Here is a 19835-nt window from a genome sequence, read left to right as displayed (position 1 = left end):
GTAGCACAAGTGTTATAAGAATGTGTTGTGAAGGTTCAGGTATTATGAAAAAGGATGTGATGTATATCTGTTTACTGAGGACTGGATAAACATCCAAATGTTTATGAATGCTTTAAAAAAGCACACACAAGAAATGGAGAAATTGGCAACAAATTATCAATGATGGTGAAAATGCTCCCCCCAACACTGCAAATAAAATATTTCGAATCGTCATTTTCACTGACTCGACACACTATCAGTCTTCAATATTTGGTGCACCGTAAACAATATATCAATCGTGAATTGAAAGTTGTTTAGCAATCCCAAGCCAAGGTGTGACCAAACGTGCTGGGGAATAGTGTCACGAAGTGTGCCTCCAAGATACAGGGTCGCATATCCCAGTATTTAAACCTTACCTCAGCACTCGAGGCTGTCTGGGGGTGGACCTTCTATTTCTCTCAACACTTGTGGGACCAAAAATGAACAATTCAAGCAAAAAAATAGGTGACTTAGGGCAACCTAGGGGTAGTACGGAAGTGTGCTGAGACCACCTCGTTGGACTCTTCCCTCGTAGAGCCTTCAGGAAACCCAAACAATGAAGGACTTTCAATGAGAAAACCTTTACCCCTACAGAATACTCCAGGGGATCGTTTCCTCACGGGACCTGTAAACCATCTTAAAGGTATGAGGTGAAATGAGTCAATGGCATGAGTGCTCACGGAAATTTTCCGTGTACTGTTTCCGCCTTCGTAAATATATATTTTTTAAACATTTTAGGCTGAAAAATTATTCATTCTCCACCCACACCAAGTCAATGTGATATCTGTGTGAACTTTAAATGTAGTACTATGTATTGGGAAAGAAGTTTACGACCAACATATCACATGCAAAGACCAAGCCAAAATAGTAAAAGAATCTGCAAGCGAACATTTCATATTTTGTGATAATAGAATCTTATAATATAATAAATCTCTCCAGCACTAGACTACGGCCTAGGTGTCAAATTTGAATATTTTTAAATTAAATATTTTATTTCTGTGCATAGAATATGAGCCATGAGAAAAAATCGTATTAAAATGCGATTTTCTGATATAAAATAATTCATATTTGAAATAAATGTATTCTTATATTTAATAAAACATATTTTTGCTACTTTGTTCATAAATATAAGTGTTATTTTCCTTTTCGTTTTTTTTTAAACAGTTAATATCAATTTTCTCATAATGTACTGATTCACAGCCCCCATTTGATGTGCAGCAACGTCATGCTCATAAATAAACCACTCACATGGTCATGCTATTCGAATGAATATACATTACTAATTAACTGACCAATGGCAGTTTCTACTTCCCTTCATTGCTTTTGAGGCATGTTTAACAATATGATTACCCACCAACCACTATTCTGCAAAGCCTCCTCTTAACCCGTAGGAGCAGGTAAGAATATTCAATCAATAAAAATACATTTTTGTGTTTATCAAACCCAGAAGAAGTAATATCCAAAAGCAAAATGAATGTATATGGTCGGCACTGCAATTGCAGTGCTTCGTGACGTGGGTGGGCACAATTCTTCAACACCGCAAATGCAGAGCTTCGGCTCCTAGGGGTTAACAGGTTCATTGCCAGCCTTGGATGATGATGGCTTGGAAAACTCTGATATGTAAACTTAGAAAGCTCCATCACACATATTCAACAAGCTATAACCTTTAAGATAAATCATATTAATTTATAAAACATTTAAATTTTTTTTTGTAAAATTTCTCAATTATATAAGCATTTTATTACGTTTTTAAACCATCAAAGACAGAGCTACTTTAATATATTTTTTTACGTTAGCAGTAAGGTCGTATAATAATAATAATACCTGGATGACTTTTATAGCGCCGTTTTTGTGCAAAAACACCTCAAGGGCGCGAGTTATTTAATTATTAAAATAAATCGATTTCTACAATTTATTACCGTAAAAAAAGAATATATTTCACATAAAATGTATGAAAGAAAGCCAAGGGGCACAACTCATGCCTCTAGGAGGAGCTAGTGTAGCATGTTGCATGCTATTATACAATTCTTATAGAATGTATGAGAAATGTCAGAAGTTGGAGGTATTATTAATATTATAGCGTATTTGATCTCAAGAACAACTTCTAACAGACAGATCTCCAGCTGAATATAATAAAATTAAGAACACGCCCTCCAAACGACAGTACAGTCTCATTTTATGTCACTGGTTAGAGCAGAAATCTACTAGAAATGATATATTAATGGGTGAGTTCCTGGTTAGTCACGAGTACCGTACCACACTCAACCTTATAAGACAGGTAAAATTATGAATTACTTTTAGTAAATAAACCAAAACTGAGACAGGGTAACATAGGGCACCAATTTTGATCAACTGGTAGTGTATACAAATTGATTATTTTGTTTAAATTACAACAAATAATCAGTTATTGGGAAATTGACTAAAAATTACAGGGGATGATAACAAAACAGTACTTATGTGATTATGGTTTTACAGCTGTAACAAGCAAGGTATAATATTATTTTTTATGGGTGAAAATGGTTATTCTTCTAACATTATTGATTAGTTTTTTTGGAAAGCTTTACATGTATTATTATGGTAATCAGGTATAAAAGCGAGCATATTGAAATTGCATTTACGGGGATATTATGTCTGAGTGAGAATTTTAGAGTGAATTTAAAAAGTCTGTCATTTCTTTTATGGTACATATTTAAAAAAAAAACACCAATTACTGTGACAACATAACGAAAAAGATTATAATTTTTCAAAATCTTTGCCAATTTTTTGTTGATAATAGACAATAAATAAATTCTCGTAAAAGTTGTCTATTTGTAAATGTCGTTCAGGAGGGCAAGTTATATGCAATTTATTTTCAATTTAACTTTAATTGCGATTTTCAAATGATAAAAGGCCCCAAATTATTAAAAAAATGAGTAAAAAAATAAAGTTTAATTCATTGTAATAGTCTGAGAAATATAGTTGACCAACTAAAGAGACATTAAACATTTTTTTACAAGGTCCGTTTGAAACGTTCGTTATAACAAATGTCAGAGTCGTCCATGACAGATGTGCGCGCGCAATCGAGCCGATATGGCGGACAGACACTGAAGGTTTTTAGTTGTCTGTTTTGAATCGGTAAACATCGACGGATTTAAATGGCGTAATCAAGCTATCGTGTAAATTAAGAATATTGTAAATAGTTTCGTGTATAGATAGTGTTAATATTTGTGTGTTTCTTTTATTCTGTGAGTGTAAATTGTGTAATTTTCCCAGTGTTTGTATGTTTTCACCGAATATTTCCGATGTACCGACGCCGACGATTTAGCGTCAAATATCAAGGATAATACATACATAGCTAACTAAATAAGCTGTTGTATCTTTCTTAAGTGAGGAATTGGGATAGTTGCATCTATTCTTTACGTAGTTGCAGTCGCATTCGCTAAATTTTCTTTGTGTTGTTGCCGCTGTCAAAAAGACGGCTGCCATTTGTTTCCTGAGATTTTATATTCGAATATTAAACAAAGTGTCAGCGATTCTTGCGAGAACCCCTCTATTCTCAATCCCAATACCCGCTCATAGAGACACACAGTATATTTAGCCGCTTCGTACTCAATATTTGATCAATGTCACCGAATTACACATTTAACACGGTTATAACAACGATCTTCCAGGGCGGTAGCTATAGGTTAGCGCTGTAAACAAAAAGTTTTGTCCGTTAGCGGCGCGTTTTTGCACTCTTTTGTTCGGATCTGCCGACAGTAAATTAATTAACGAGCACACGAATATAGTGAGACTGCCGATTGTGAAAACATAAGTTGGATATTGAATGATACAATCTGACAACAGCCTGATGAAGTGGCTGGGAAGCGGTGACAGCGGTGGCGACCCGGCGGCGCAAGGGGTGCAGGGAGCCCGAGGGGCCGCGCCGGGGCCGGGCCGCTCGCAGGACGATGCCGCAGTGGGCTATGTGTTCCAGCGCACCCCACAGGACCCCGAGTTCCCGCAGTTTCCCAAGCATCCTCGCTGGGCCCTCGGAGACGACTCCGCCATTGACGTGAGTAACCTCTACTCCAACTTTCCCTGACACTGACACTGACATTAATCGTTTCATTTTACAATGAACTTTTATTCGAATTATTGTTTATATCACATAAAATTACGTATTTGTTTTGGTATTGCCGGGGTTTAATTTTTGTGTTCAGATAGTGAATGTTATATTTACGAGATAAAAGCTGCAGTTTCCGCCAATATTCTATATTCGTAATGTGAATTAAGTTAGGAAAATGTGAAGCGTAAGTTTGTCATATTGGATGCCCTTGAATTAGTAATTTATTGCTTAGCAATCATCAAAGTCTAGAGTTGCCAAACTTCTGTTATCCTGGGAGTGTTTTTATTTATTTAACTTCTCTAAATTATGTACCTATTTGTGTAATAACTGAGTTTTTATAACTGGATTATCCTCTCGTAAATGAGAATAATTAAATTAACAAGACTCCTTTTGAGAAAACTGAAATAATAATATTGTGAAATTTTTGAAAATCCGGCTCAATGTCAGATTATATTCCTTTTTGAATTCTTGTAAAGTTTGTTTCAGGTCAATTGATAAAAAATGCCATGACGGTTTTAGGTTCATTTTAGAGGAGTGGGAGTGACAAATGGTAATAAAAAAAATGTAGTACCGTTTTCATTGGAAGGAAAGTAATAAATTTTTTTATTAAATAAGATGCCCCACAACAATGTTGGTCATAAAAATTGTTTTGGTAAGTTAATGTGTACCAAAAATATATATTTAGTAACCATTTTTATTATGCATAAATACTCATTTCTATAAGTTTAGTAACACCTACTTCTAAAAATAAAATGTTCTCTTTATAATCAGCATCATCCATTAATCCAAACATTATCCAATCAACAGACTCTTGCAGTATTGATGAATGCAATGCAATGAAGTTCATTAAAATGTAAATGTTTATCTGATTTATTTTGAACCTAAAAAGAATAGTGGGGGTGGGGGTGTGGAGAGCATAGGAAGAGAACTAACGAGAGAAGAGGAGGATAATACATTGTTGTTGTTCACGGTTAATGTTTGCAAAAAAACAATAAATGCTTCTTTCAAAATATGACATTCAAACAAATTACGATCTTGACAGTTATTACCTATTCAAATAAACTGGCCATTGAAGTAAAACGTTCAAAAACATTAAAGAAAAACGTTTGTTCTATCCAATAATATTCTGCGATAAGTTGAGTTATTATACTTATTTCTTATATTATTGTGATTTAAATTTGCCATGGATAAAACAAAATAATAAGAACTTGACAATATTAAGCAAACATGCTTGTGGAATAAATTATTGTTTTTTTCACTCTTACTTTATCAGTGCTGTCAAAAACGCACAAGAGACCCAATTCCTCTATTACTACAAAAGGCGGTAAAAATCCAGATACGCTATTCATCCTAAATAATAAATTTTAATTAATATTATTACCATTGATGTAACATATAAAAATAGGTTTTTAGACTAGTTTTTATTTTTTTAATTCAACACAAACTAAGAAACTGTTTTGTAAAATCCTCATTATTGATGAAGAGTTTCTGTATATTTACCCAAAAGGCAGTGTGTACTCATAGTATGTGTAAAATAAAGTATAACTGAACTTTGCTTGATTTTGAACCTGTGATCTCTGTTGCCGAAGTCAACAATCTCAACTTTTCGTCTGATTTCATGTAATGTAAATAAATGATTAGAGTGAGAGACAATATTACTAAATCATATTATTTTATTATTACAGTTATGAATGGCTATTGTTATGAGAATTCATTGAAACATTATTGCAGGAATATTATGGTTCATTGTACATTTTATCAAGTCTCATTATAGAAATTGCTCTCAATATAAAATATTTGTTATGCACAATGCAATGTGAATAATGAATCTAATTATGTTTGGCTTAAATGAAGATGCTCTGAGCTAGTTTTAGAGCACTGACCGTGGTTGTAGATCACAATAGTTTTTCAGACCGCAGTTGGGTCAGCGATCTTTCCATGATGTTTTTTGATATTTGCGCACTTTTCTTCCGTTTTATCTTAGCAATCTGCTTATCTTACCGTGTACATTACTAGACTTATCTGATAAATCAATGTTTACTTCGGTATAAAATTTACATAGTATCTTATCAGAACTTCCCCCCTAGACAGATTTTTAAGTATAGCGTATAGTATTTTCAATCCTTATTCTATTTATATTTTTATCAGCATCGTCAAACATCAAGGTATTCCATTCCTTCAACATAATGCTAATTTATTTTTTAGTAGATTTGTACAGCGCCCTTTCCCTTCTGATGTTTCCTTATTTTTTTAATATAATTTTATGATCACATTCTTTATCTAGGTTGATACTATCTATTAATTGACCACATTCTTTGGCCAGGTTGATATTATCTATTATTTGACAACATTCTTTGCCCAGGTTGATATTTTCTTTTATTTGACAACATTCTTTGCCCAGGTTGATATTTTCTTTTATTTGACCAGATTGGTGTTGCCTATTCTTTACCCAGATTGATATTATCCATTAGTTGATAACATTCTTTGCACAGATTGATGTCGTCTATTATTTGACCACATTTTTTGCCCAGATTATGATGTTTAGGTATTGGGATAATGTGTATACATATATGCATATGCTTTTATTGAAATATTTTTACAATCAAATGTAGTAGTTGACCTAGTAATTTGAATAACATTATCAGGACAGCTTGATGAGCTAGCAATTTTAAATATAATGACTAAGTCTGCAATAATCCTTCAATTAATTAATCATTCAGTAAAATATCTTAATAATCATCTCTTATGGTATGCAGAGTCAAAGTTTTAACATTGGCAAACTATCAAAATTATTTCAATGATGTTTGAATGAAATATTTTCGTCAACTTCTGATAAAAGCATATTTTAAAAGGTTTAAAAATAATTTTTATGATTAAGTGAAATGAACGTATTACACTAGGAATAACGCAGAACACTTAAATGGACTGAAAAAAGATAAATCATAATATTATGTAGAGTATAGGTTCATAATTCCATATCGTAAGTCCTACAATCTCTTTTCTGGAAAGTTGTCCACAGGGAAACTGTTTCCTTCTCAGTGTCAACTTTCCGTCTTTTGCATACTACCTCATTCAATTTCAAGGAGTAGCTAGGTCTTCTGATAAAAATGATTACAGGGCAGCTGGAATGTAGACTATTTTATAGTGACAGAAAGGTTTCTACAAATGTCTCGAAAGTAGAAACACTAATACACTTCGTTAACTAACAAACCATTATGGCCCTTCCTGACGTAGAACATGCCACTTCATTCACATAGTCTCATACTTTTTTTATTTAAATTATGTCCCCATATTTACAACAGGAAAGTACAGGCAAATCATTTAAAAGAGGACACTTTTGATATATTTGTACACACTGATAGTATCAATATTTTCAAAAAAAGTTAGAACACCTATCCGCAGTCCCTGCTAATGCCTAAAGATACTGGGTGCAAATTCTGTTTAAATTTAAACTCGCGGTTCAATTGTACAATGTTCTTTTTAATTATTTTGTTTCGTTGTTGAGCTTCCCAACAAAAACGTTTTTTTAGTCATTTAAGAAGATAATATCAACAACTCTCAATGAAAATATGAAACGGACGCTAGTCCCGTTACTACTAGAGTTTCTAGGTTCGAGTCCTAGTTGCGACCCTTACCTTTTAATTTTCTATGTCTTTTCTGTTTCATATTTTCATTGAGAATTGTTTTTATTATCTTCTTCAATGACTAAAGATTACAATGAGGTTTATAACTGTTTATAAGTTATCCCTAATAAAATTGAAAAACAAAATTATTATTAAATGAAATTATTTTTGATCCCTTCAGGACACCACTGCACAACCAAGGGTTTATTTAAAATACTCTTCTCTATTCTCCGCACTAAACTTATAAAAGACATGCATATTAAATAGTTGAATCTTTCCAGAACCATGACAAATGGAAGTACCATCCGCCACCAACAATGGGCAACACCCCGTCGAGCCAAATGGCCGCAATGAAGACAGTGTCCTCATCCCAACCCCAGCAGCAGCAGCAACAACAACAACAGCAGATGATGCTGACCCATGGCGGGCTGGGCCTGTCGGTGCCGGCCTTCCAGGGTCAGCCCAGTCTGGTCCTACAGCAGTCCATGTATGACATGCACCAGCAGCATCAACAACAGCTCCAGCAGGTCAATGGGGTGGGCAAGGGCGAGCAGCACCTCATGTATCACATGGGGCAGCCGGGCGTGCTTGCCGGACAGTTTGTGGGGCAGAGCCAGAACCAGCTGGGCTTGAATCACATTGGAGGTGTGCGCTCACCGGTGAGTTACATTTCTACATTTATTTTTATCTGATCTATTAGTGGACACGTGATCCTTATTTGTGTACAATTCTGTATGTTTAGAAATTGTTACAGTTCAGGCAAAAAAAAATATGACCTCCCGTAGTACACTTTTGAGGTACAACTTATATGTTCCGAGATGAAGGAAACTGATAGATTATATTTATTTAATTTAGTGAAGAATATGATATCAACAACTGTCAATGAAAATATCAAAGAGACACAAAAAATAAAAGGTAATGGTTGCAACTGGAAGTCATACCCGGATGCTCTATTCTTACCAGGACTGACGTCTCTACCATTGTTTATATTGATAAGGAAGACAGAATGTAATTAGGTGGCAATATCTCAATTGGTAGAGACACGGACAGTAAGGCTAGAGGATCTGGGTTCGGATCCCAGTTATCTAGCGAATGTTATCTTTTTATTTTCTATGTCTTTGTCGTCTCTTTCATATTTTCATTGGTTGTTGATACATATTACCAGAGCCGGCCCTGAGCCAAATGGCGCCTCACATGAGTGAAATTTTGGCGCCCCTTGTCAAAACCAGTAGCCACCTAGGCCCTAGGTAGTAGGTATTAGGCAGGTTATCACTGTAATTATATTTGGATGATTTTTATTTCCATTTAGTGCGGTTTTTATGAAAAATAATACTAAGGGCGATGTGTTAGGTATTATGCAATATTACTTCTTCACTGATTAAATATTATAATGGGGTTTATAAGCTTCAATAAGTTAATCCTAATAAATTAAAAACAACATATATATATTCATTTAAAAGATCTAAGGGTTGGTTTTAGTAGTTGAGTTAATTCTTTTCTACGTTATGTCAGGATACCATTTTTGTCAACCAACTGGTCAAGAATGATTGCAATGGCACAATTGAACTAGAAAAGAGTTGTTAGCCATGACAACTGTGTATTTACTTCACATCATGTGAGGATTCAGTTAGGTTTATTCTTTTCCACATTGTGTAAAGATGTGCCATTTTGTAAATCAACTTACCTAGAATGTAATTTTGTAAGTCAACTTACTTAGAATGAATGCAAAGGTACAACTTATCTAGGACAGAGTTGTTGTTAGCCATGACAACTGTGTATTTACTTCATATCATGTGAGGATTCAGTTAGGTTTATTCTTTTCCACATTGTGTAAAGATGTTCCATTTTGTAAATCAACTTACCTAGAATGTAATTTTGTAAGTCAACTTACTTAGAATGAATGCAAAGGTACAACTTATCTAGGACAGAGTTGTTGTTAGCCATGACAACTGTGTATTTACTTCATATCATGTGAGGATTCAGTTAGGTTTATTCTTTTCCACATTGTGTAAAGATGTGCCATTTTGTAAATCAACTTACCTAGAATGTAATTTTGTAAGTCAACTTACTTAGAATGAATGCAAAGGTACAACTTATCTAGGACAGAGTTGTTGTTAGCCATGACAACTGTGTATTTACTTCATATCATGTGAGGATTCAGTTAGGTTTATTCTTTTCCACATTGTGTAAAGATGTGCCATTTTGTAAATCAACTTACCTAGAATGTAATTTTGTAAGTCAACTTACTTAGAATGAATGCAAAGGTACAACTTATCTAGGACAGAGTTGTTGTTAGCCATGACAACTGTGTATTTACTTCATATCATGTGAGGATTCAGTTAGGTTTATTCTTTTCCACATTGTGTAAAGATGTGCCATTTTGTAAATCAACTTACCTAGAATGTAATTTTGTAAGTCAACTTACTTAGAATGAATGCAAAGGTACAACTAATCTAGGAAAGAGTCGTTGTTAGCCATGATAACTGTGTATTTACTTCATATCATGTGAGGATTCAGTTAGGTTTATTCTTTTCCACATTGTGTAAAGATGTGCCATTTTGTAAATCAACTTACCTAGAATGTAATTTTGTAAGTCAACTTACTTAGAATGAATGCAAAGGTACAACTTATCTAGGAAAGAGTTGTTGTTAGCCATGACAACTGTGTATTTACTTCATATCATGTGAGGATTCAGTTAGGTTTATTCTTTTCTGCATTGTGTAAAGATATGCCATTTTGTAAATCAACTTACTAAAAATGAATGCAAAGGTTCAAATAAAACAGGTTGTTAGTTTGTCATTCTGTTGAATTGATTTGATGGTGATTATATTATTATAATATTATGGTAGTTAGCTGTCAGCCAATTGCAGAACAGCAAGCCTTACTTGTGTGTTAGTAAACATGCCATTATTTGGTTTAATTGTTCAGATTTTAGTTATATTTGTTAATAAACATACCATTTCGTTTACATAATTCACAAGTATAATATTAATGCTATGGTGTGCCAAATATTGAATTACGTTTGAATATGAATGAAAATGTAGTTAAACATGTTATGTTTAACTACAAAGTGATTGCTATGCTACATGTGAAAGATTCATAACTGTTTGAAATTAAATTTCAAAAAAAGATTTTAAATGTAAAAAAACCATAATTTGTTAAAAGCGACCAATTAGTTATACCTTGCTAGAATCTGCATAAAATGTAAGTAAGTAAATGTGTGTATGTTGTGGTTCAATGTTCTATGGCATATAATTTTTTTTTTGTGTCAGCTTTATTTGAATGCTAGATATTATTAAATAAATAAATAAATGTTATTGCAAAAACTAGATTTAATATTCTAATATGGAAACGGAGTTGATTGAAATACTTCCATGGATACATCATTACAGCGTAATTCAAAAAAGTTAAAAAAAAAAAAAAAACACTTTAAAAAACATTTATTTAGGTGGCATACTTGTTATTTTTTTAAAAATACGTAAACATCGATATAACATTAAGGGTTAAGAACCAGAACAATACATATGGGGTAATTTTGATCGATCCAATTCATTTGATCCATAGCTTACGGCACAACCTGTATAACCAATGAAGTGGTTTAAAAAACAAAGTATTTTTTATCAAAATTAGAAAATATTATTACTTTTTTAGTATCAAACTAGCTGTCGTTTACCCGGCGTTGCTCGACTTTTCTATACTTTCTATAAATATAATGCATGTATCATATATACGAGGCGTATCCAGAAAGTAAGTGTACTGAGGCTCTCACGACCGAATGAATTTTACTTTCGACATGTTGGCTACACTTACGTGTAGCCTGACTCTTCCCCTCCGCAACGAGACCGGTTCAAGGTCAGTACGTTGAGAAGTGATTTTTATCTCTTTACCTCCCTGAAGCTGTACATGGGTGGAAAAAGGTTTTCAACCGACGAGGAGGTAAAGGGGGAGGTGGAGAAGTGGACGAAGGGGTTGGCGGGAAACTACTTCGAGGAAGGCATCAAAAAGTTGTTACCCCGCTTCACCACCTGCATTGAGAGGAATGGCGACTATGTCGAAAAATAGCTTACATATGTACTACGGTAACCATGTAATTTTTATGTTTCAATAAAAAATTGTAAGCTACAAAAATTCAGTACACTTACTTTCTGGATACGCCTCGTACATAAACCTCCAGGAAGAAATTCTCCAAGTGATATATTGAAAACCATATCAAAATCCGTAGCGTAGTTTAAAAGAACTAGACATACGTGGATAGCGACTTATATTATATAGTTTAGGATGATAGATATAATAACATTTTGATTTCCCAAAATGGAGACAGATATGTTTTTTACGATAGAGGGATCTCCCAAATTTATTTGTTATTGTTTTAACCTAACTTTTTTGCACATTAAATATTGACTCATTCAATTTCCATTTTTATGAGAGTCTTTCATAATTGGGATTTGTAACTTACATGAAACAAAATTAAGTTCGTCAAGTGGAATAAGATTGTTACTAATTTATTAAAATCTTGTTGTCATTTTACGACCACCTAGTTATATGAATATTGATAAGATTCAATGCGCGTATCCGATTGTAATGATAATTTAACTTCTGGTATAATTTTCTTGACAAACTTTTGATTTTACGCAAACGAAAACAAAACTTGTTTGCCGAGAATACTTTTGCAAATTTCACGGCGCGCCGAGAGGAGGCGAGCCGGCGAAACGAAAGTAAATAACGCGCCCACTCGCCGGTAACTCGCCGGTAGTTCCCTGCTTTACCGATGCCGACGTCTCCCGCGGACAATACACATATTACACATCATCCAAATACCGTCATGGCCGCGCCGGTGTTAAACACCTCAAACTTTGATGGTAAATCAAAAGAAATTGCCTCTCACAGTGGTTAATATTTAGTATTTTCTTATCTCGTTATTTGCGCAAACTTTAGGCCGTAGCGAATCTAGAATATAACAACTAATAACTTTCTGTTACCATTTGAATTCGGCCGGCCATGGCGCGTTCAGGATTATGTGCCAAGAGGCCTCTCCCTCTCCCTCCGCGCGCGCATGCGCTCGGTCCGAAGCTCGTCTTTTGTTTGCCAGTCAACACAACACACGAACACGATCTTCGTCCTGTGCTAGGTTTGTGTCCCGCAGCCGCTGTCATTCTGTTGTGTGTGTTATTGTGCGAGCATAAATAAAATGGCATAAAAGCCCCAACCCGCGTTGCCCAATGTGTATATTGTGAATTTTATAAATAGTGCTCAGGTGTGTGTGTTAAGTGAATTAAAGTTTTTCGTTTGAAAGTTTCGTGCGCTTGTTGTATTATTATTGTTCTCGTTGTCTCACAGCCGCTCGGATGAAACCGCTGAGCGACTTTTTCTTCGCTCCTGAAGTTACGGATATGGGCTCCGATATGGTACCTAATTCTTTATTTTTGTTAAGTTAAGTTGATATTTTCTATTGGTGATATAGTTATTTGGTTGATGATTGGTGTGCTCGGAGCCGGAGCGCAACAGGTCCGTGTATTGTGTTGTTTACGTACCTGTGTTAGAATGGCTGTCGCTGGTGGCGGGATTGGTGGGTCCGTGGGTCCCGTCTGGCTTCTAGCGGCGCTGACCGTGGAAGAATCTCACGGTTTGTCCATGACCCCGGTTCCGAGTTTATATCGTACTGAGATGTGTGGCTCGTTTCTCGACCGGCTCGCGGGACTATGGATGTTATAATGTCGGATTCTGTATAATCAAATTACGTCGTGCTTTGCGTCGCCATGGTGACGACTGTTCTAGAAACAGTATCGGTATTTCTACCCGCCCAACTATGCTTAGTGTAATGAGTAGGTAATTATAAGTTGTGACTTTGTGCAGTTGCGACAGTCATGTACCATGTATTAGCATGAAAATTTTATAAACGCTCTCTAAGCTAATTTTATGAAATAGTATATGTATAGGCAATTTGGTAATCTTTTAAGATAGCTGGACACACGCATACACGAATATGTTTTGAAATGACACTTCGATTCAATTTAGTTACTATAAAACACTGATTTTTACGTCGGAGAGATAATATTGCATTAGTTCCATTTTTTTTGTCAAAGTTTCAAAGTTTAATCCGTATTGACAGTTCGTCCATGTTTTCTTTTCTTGTTTATAGAGCGTGTTCAGCGATTCTAAAAGTTTACCACAAATTTATATTCTAAATTGTCATTTTTCTGCTTCCTGGTATTTTGTGCTTCACTTATTATAAAAAAATCAAATGCAGCGATTTGAATACATGTATTTAGAAATATAAATATTATTATTACCCACAATTTGTGACTTCCTTATACCTCTGCAAACCCTGAAGAATCAGCTGAATAGCAAAAGGGAGGAATGCAGATCACGCCAAACTCTGGGAATTGAATAAAAATGCACTTTCTAGATGAAAAAAGTGTGTAGAAATTCATTAAAAAAAGAAAATCACAGTTAGGTTAGGTTATATATATACATAAATTAAGTATTTACAAGATTTTAAATAATAAACTACCAATCTGGCAAATGATATTTAATTTTCAGAATTTTCCATGCATTGATATTATTATATGGCAACACTTTTTATTTTTTGGATGGCACTACTGAAATTTCAAAAGTATTGAAAGTTTTTAATTTGATTTTCGTGACAAAATATGGCGGCGGACTGTCCGAATATGGTGATAATATCAGATCGCGAAGTGCAATTTATTAAACTTTGATCGGCTGTATCTCCCTCAATTTATTCTTCCGCGCCTTAATTCTTTTTTTAATGAGTTTCTACACACTTTTCTCATCTAGAAAGTGCATTTTTATTCAATTCCCAGAGTTTGGCGTGATCTGCATTTCACCCTAGCAAAATAATGATACAGATTTTTATTGAAGTTTTTTTTTAATCTTTGCGGCAATTTCTTTGAATATTTCGTATTTCCTTTGTACGAGTGTCATTCATCTCTGCGTCCCACTGCTAATGTTGATTATCGCTGCTTGGTGCGGTGGTGATGTGGACGAAGAGGCTAGAACAGCTCCTTGGGCATTGCGGGGTCATTAGTCTTTTACCTTCAAAAAACCATCCAAAGTCATCGCCGTGGAAAGCACTAATGCTAATGCGCTGCCGTCATGATGTAACCGCCATTCGTACTAATAATGATATTGTCTATTTTGGGATAATGACAAAGGTCGTTATTATTTTTTGGCAAATATGGCTTTGTTTCGAAAATAACATAAATGGTCATCGGAAATAGCTTGAGGCAATTGGGAATACTGTGTTTTTTCTATCGGTATTGAAATGGAAGGAAGTCTGCGCCTTTGATATTTTTTTACAATTCTTTTTGCGCTCGACGGTTTTCCTGTATCTTCCATTATGCATCGATAGCACAGACATAGGAATTAATAGACGAGAAGATAATGGCGAGGGGTAAAATCAACTGTTGAAGAACGAAGGGAGTGAAGCTGACTGTGATTCGTCAATAAATCAATCTGACAGTAAATAGGCATCTCGCATTATAATATCACCATTTACTTCTTAAAAGTAAAATCTGCTTTTGAATGAATAGACATTTTTACATGGGAGCGCAAATTACTCGCCACGTTATGAACAAATTTGCGAAGTCCAAATTCGGCAAAAAAATTCGGTTCTATTTTCAGAGTCGAATATTTCGTTTAATTATTTAGTTAAGACACTTTTATAAATGTTCATAATTTACTTCCCAGCAACCAACCAGCTTTGTGTTTCGCGTCCAGACGTTTCTCGATGTGATAGTAACAACTGATTCATATTATACGATGTGAATATGCTTAAAATAAAGTAAAATAATGCTTATATATGGAATGTAATACGACAATTGGGTTTATTCTCTTTTTCACATCTATTTTTACAAGTTTTCATAGTACAAGTCAACATTTTGCCGTGTTATTTCGTAAAATGAACCGATGATGCCTCGACCATAGTTCGCACAAGAATGATGACGTCACGTTTTCAAATTTCACTTGAGGCCATACGCGAGCACAGCCGGCTCCAATGGAACCGGTATGGGGAGTGGGGATAATACGCTTTTAATCACTTAGGGCAGGTCTACTAATATTCATATGTCTATGATCGATAGTCTATTGAAGACTCGCGTTCGCTCTTTCCTTTCCTTCTGCACAGCATCCACAAATTGCAGAATGGAAACTTAAACAAAATTTAAATTTAGTCGTCCTTCCTCATTTCGTCATCTCTAAATAGTATTAAATAATGTTCTTCTAAACTACGCAACGGATTTTGATAGAATTTTCACTATCATTTGGAGAATTTCTTCCGTAAGGTTTTTATATATATAATACATGCATATTATATTTATAGATAGTAGAGAAAAGTCTAAACATATATTTTCTTGTACTAAATTGATAACGCTGGCTAAACCTTATGAGATACATCAAAATAATGTACTACCGAATTGTGTATCTTTAAAAGGCCTACAGAAAAGACCGCGACGGTAAATGTCTGTCTTCTAAGGGTAACCCCCCAGCGACGCCGGGTTCACATCAGCTCGTTGTTTGACAAAATTAAGATCTAATAACAGTTCACCTCACAAGGAGGTAGGTATCTTTTTGATGATTTTTTTTTATAGAATTTGCATAATATAAATCTTCAGTATCAAAAACCGTTTTCCCTGATTGTCCAACCGTTGTCCATTCGTTGTAAGTTCCCCCATGCATTTTGAGACCATGTTTCTGTAACGATGTTCAACACATGATTCCGTAATCGAAACTTTGTATTTTCAAGTTTCCGAAGTTTACCCCTCGCACACTGTTGTCACGATACAGCCTGTTGTTAATATTGATAATGTGTACATTCTCAACCAACCATCATAGAAAGGCAACCTTTTCGAGAATAATGCTTGTCAAGATAAACATTTCTGCCTACTCGACGCGTTTTATCGTATTCTCACTATAGTACTGGTAATGTCATTGTTTAGTTTCCATGTGTGATGTGATGGATAATGTGAGAATTCAGAACCGGGCAAAATTCAGGAAATGCCCGAATCGTCTGGCTCGCTGGTCACTCACTGTTCATTAGTCATTGATCATTGGTCATTCACCCGCAATATTTAATATTCGGACTATACTTATTATTTAAGTAAATTAAAAAAAAAATTTTTTTCATATATACGGCATATCTTGTACCATCAACAAAAGTAAGAATAGTGAAAGTACAAAAACTTTATGACCACATTGATTACTTTCTTTTGTACTCGTAATACCCACACTTCTGACATGTGAGTGTTATCACAAACAAAAACTAGTGCATTGGTCTGACTCTTTGTAGATTTTGTGCTGCGCCTGTGGTCGTCATTTATGTATTATATTAAACCCAATACTGCAGGGCTCATAACTGGTCGATCCCAAACGGACACATTGCTTTTGTTATATGCTTTCTTATCTTATATTCTTATAAAAGAAAGATTTCATATTTAAAAAAATCTATTGAATCGTTTTTAATATTCATTTGTAGACCGAGACAAAAGTTAGTCTTGCATTATTTGGAAACATTCTGTTTCTATTACGTAGTAACTTAAAAACCTTCCAATTCATTATTCGCTCCGTCTTTTCGTGTTCGATCCACCTTTCGCAAAATATCTTTATTGATTCGGCAGGGGGCGCGTTTGTGTGTAAGAAACTGATATGGCCCATCCGTAATCTAAACCCGACTTGGTCGCCCGCCGCTAATATCTGGTACGGTTAAAAAAGTCGGCTTGTCGAATTTCGTGGGGTAGTGCCACTTATTTGTTTCTCGGTTTTGGTTACCTATTTTGAAACCATGGTGATTGAAAGTTCTTTGTTTTTGAATCACTAATATTTACGTTCGCTCCGGATTCTTCTATTGATTCATGAAATAATTAACTTGTTAAGTCACATGAACCAATTTATCTAACGTCGCATGCATGGAAAGAAAAGTGGAATCAACGTAATTCAGTGATTTTATCTTTTGCTTCGGATTGAAGTATTTTTTTCCTCCGCTGGTCATCTCACTAGGGAATTCCTTGTCGATATGAGCAGCTTTACAATTATATTCAATCAAATAAGTAAATCACATAACACATACACAGGTGGGTCACATGGAATATGATGTGACCCACCTGTGGGTCTAAGGTAAGGTTAGGCTCCTAAGGTGATTCATGACAAACCACGACATGGGCATTCCAAAATAACCAGTCTCAGCCAGTATGGAATTTTTTGCAATTTTCTTGATAGATTCAACAAACCTATAGTTTTTTTTATATTTTCACCGAGTGCTTAATATGGTTCTTCGTTGCGGACGTGTTTTAACCGCTCCGGTTTGTTTGATCCTTTCAGAAGGTTTCCCTTGCTAAGAGATCGCTGAAAATTGTTCAGCATCCGTGTTTTATATAGTGCTTACCTTCTTATTTCACGAAATGTGCGTAACTTCTACCGTTTAGCCGGAATTTGCAATTATTATAGCATTTTAAACCGATTAATTTTTAAAAGTGAAGCTAGAACGAAGATTTCTCAATGCAGTCGAAGATTTTATACCTGACTCAAGTGTCAAGTGGTGTTGGGATTTACGGGACCTTTTCAACCGAGGATGTCTGCATGGAGGACAGATAAGCCATATTTTGTTTAAAGTTTTTGTCTTTGTTTTTATTTTCTGTTTTTGTTATTATGTATTTTGTTACAGATGACACTCATAAACTTCACTTTGACTTTGGTTCAAGATTTTGCTTATGATAGCCTGCGATAAGCGAGCCCTAAGGGTCTGAGACAGAGGTGTGAAATCGTCGGATCACGACAATAGAAAGAATGTATTGGAGCCAGGAAGGAGTCTGAAAGGGTCGAGAAGATGCACTAGGTGGCATGAAAGGCTGGGAGGTGACTGGAGAGACTAAGGTAAACTAGGATGAGGTGATTTTGCACAGCGGTGCTGCCAAGGTCTGTTATCTATGTGAGGATATTGTGTCGGCGCTCTTTATTGGCAGCAGACACATGTCAGCGCTATATTAGCGGCGGACACATGCCTGAACGGATGACGAGCCTCGTGCTGGCACAGTTGGTGGACGGGGTAGTCTCTCTCCCTGCAGCAGCTGGTACAGTTCCTTCGCTACCTAGGACTCTTGCAGCAGAGTCTCCATCTTCTGTCTTCGTCGAGCGTCACAGCGGTGCTGCCAAGGTTTGTTGTCTATGTGAGGATGTTGTGTCAGCGCTCTTTATTGGCAGCAGATACATGTCAGCGCTATATTGGCGGCAGACACATGCCTGAACGGATGACGAACCTCGTGCTGGCACAGTTGGTCTAAATAACAAATGTAGATCCTAGGAAATAAATTGTACAGCGCCCTTGAGGTGATTTTTCACAAAAACGGCGCTATACAAATTATCCAATTATTATTATTATTAGCATGCAACGGAGCTTTTACGAAAAACTGCTTTGTCCAATGGATGTTCTGGCTTTTAACTGGTGACAAGAACCCCAACATACCACACTATATGAAAGCATTGATTTAACAAGCGCATAGTATACAGTTTTTAATGGAACTATGCCCAATGTATTTCTTAAACTCTTGAAGATGTAGGCTAGCTTTCTTATTTTGTTTGTTATAGTAACACGATTGTTCCATTTTAGATGTCTATCAATTATTAAGCCAAGATATTCGATATTTAAGGTTGACATGTTTTGAACAAGCCAAATTTTGACTGCCCTTAATCCCGCCTCGCACTTAGCGTAAGTTTCATCCCAGCAAATACCAAAACAGTGTCATCTGCAAATACAATAAGTACCAGAAAACGGCAGCTTACAAAAGTCGTTAATATATAACAAAAATAAAATTGGACCTAGAACACTACCCTGAGGAACACCATATACAATCGATTTTTTTTAAACTAATGTGATCATTAATCATTACTGATCTATTTCCAAGATAAGTTCTGAACAAATCAAAACAAAGCTTTATTAACAATACGCATTGCACGGAGTTTTTTAGAGGTAAACCATGGGATACGGTGTCAAATGCCTTGGACAAGTCTAAAAATACAGCCATTGGTTTTTGCCAGTATCTAGAGCTTCTACGACTGAGGTGATCATGTTTAATGCTGCATCACCGGTACCCATGTTC

General features: G+C 35.3%; 1 protein-coding gene across 8 annotated transcripts in view; it reads left to right on the top strand.

Annotated features, from left to right (window-relative positions):
• Positions 1-3090: 3090 nt before the first annotated feature.
• The window catches only part of pum (pumilio), a 419525-nt gene continuing 402780 nt past the window's right edge, over positions 3091-19835 (top strand). For 3 of the 8 annotated variants that reach the window (XM_089647474.1, XM_089647473.1, XM_089647468.1), the window contains exons 1-3: positions 3091-3275; positions 3669-4051; positions 8010-8387. In XM_089647474.1, the coding sequence (XP_089503600.1) occupies positions 3824-4051; positions 8010-8387 (606 nt within the window). In that variant the 5' untranslated portion in view covers positions 3091-3275; positions 3669-3823. Of the gene's footprint in view, positions 3276-3668; positions 4052-8009; positions 8388-12837; positions 13134-19835 lie in introns of those variants that run through there. The other 5 variants (XM_089647469.1, XM_089647470.1, XM_089647471.1 and 2 more) reach the window with 5 other exon arrangements.

This window comes from Hesperophylax consimilis, chromosome 26 (assembly GCF_061612785.1).
Source record: "Hesperophylax consimilis isolate HC1 chromosome 26, BYU_Hcon_1.0, whole genome shotgun sequence".
NCBI classification, from domain to species: Eukaryota; Metazoa; Arthropoda; class Insecta; order Trichoptera; family Limnephilidae; genus Hesperophylax; species Hesperophylax consimilis.
The sequence above is the reverse complement of the archived record's forward strand: the minus strand, read 5'-3'. Positions and strand labels throughout refer to the sequence as shown.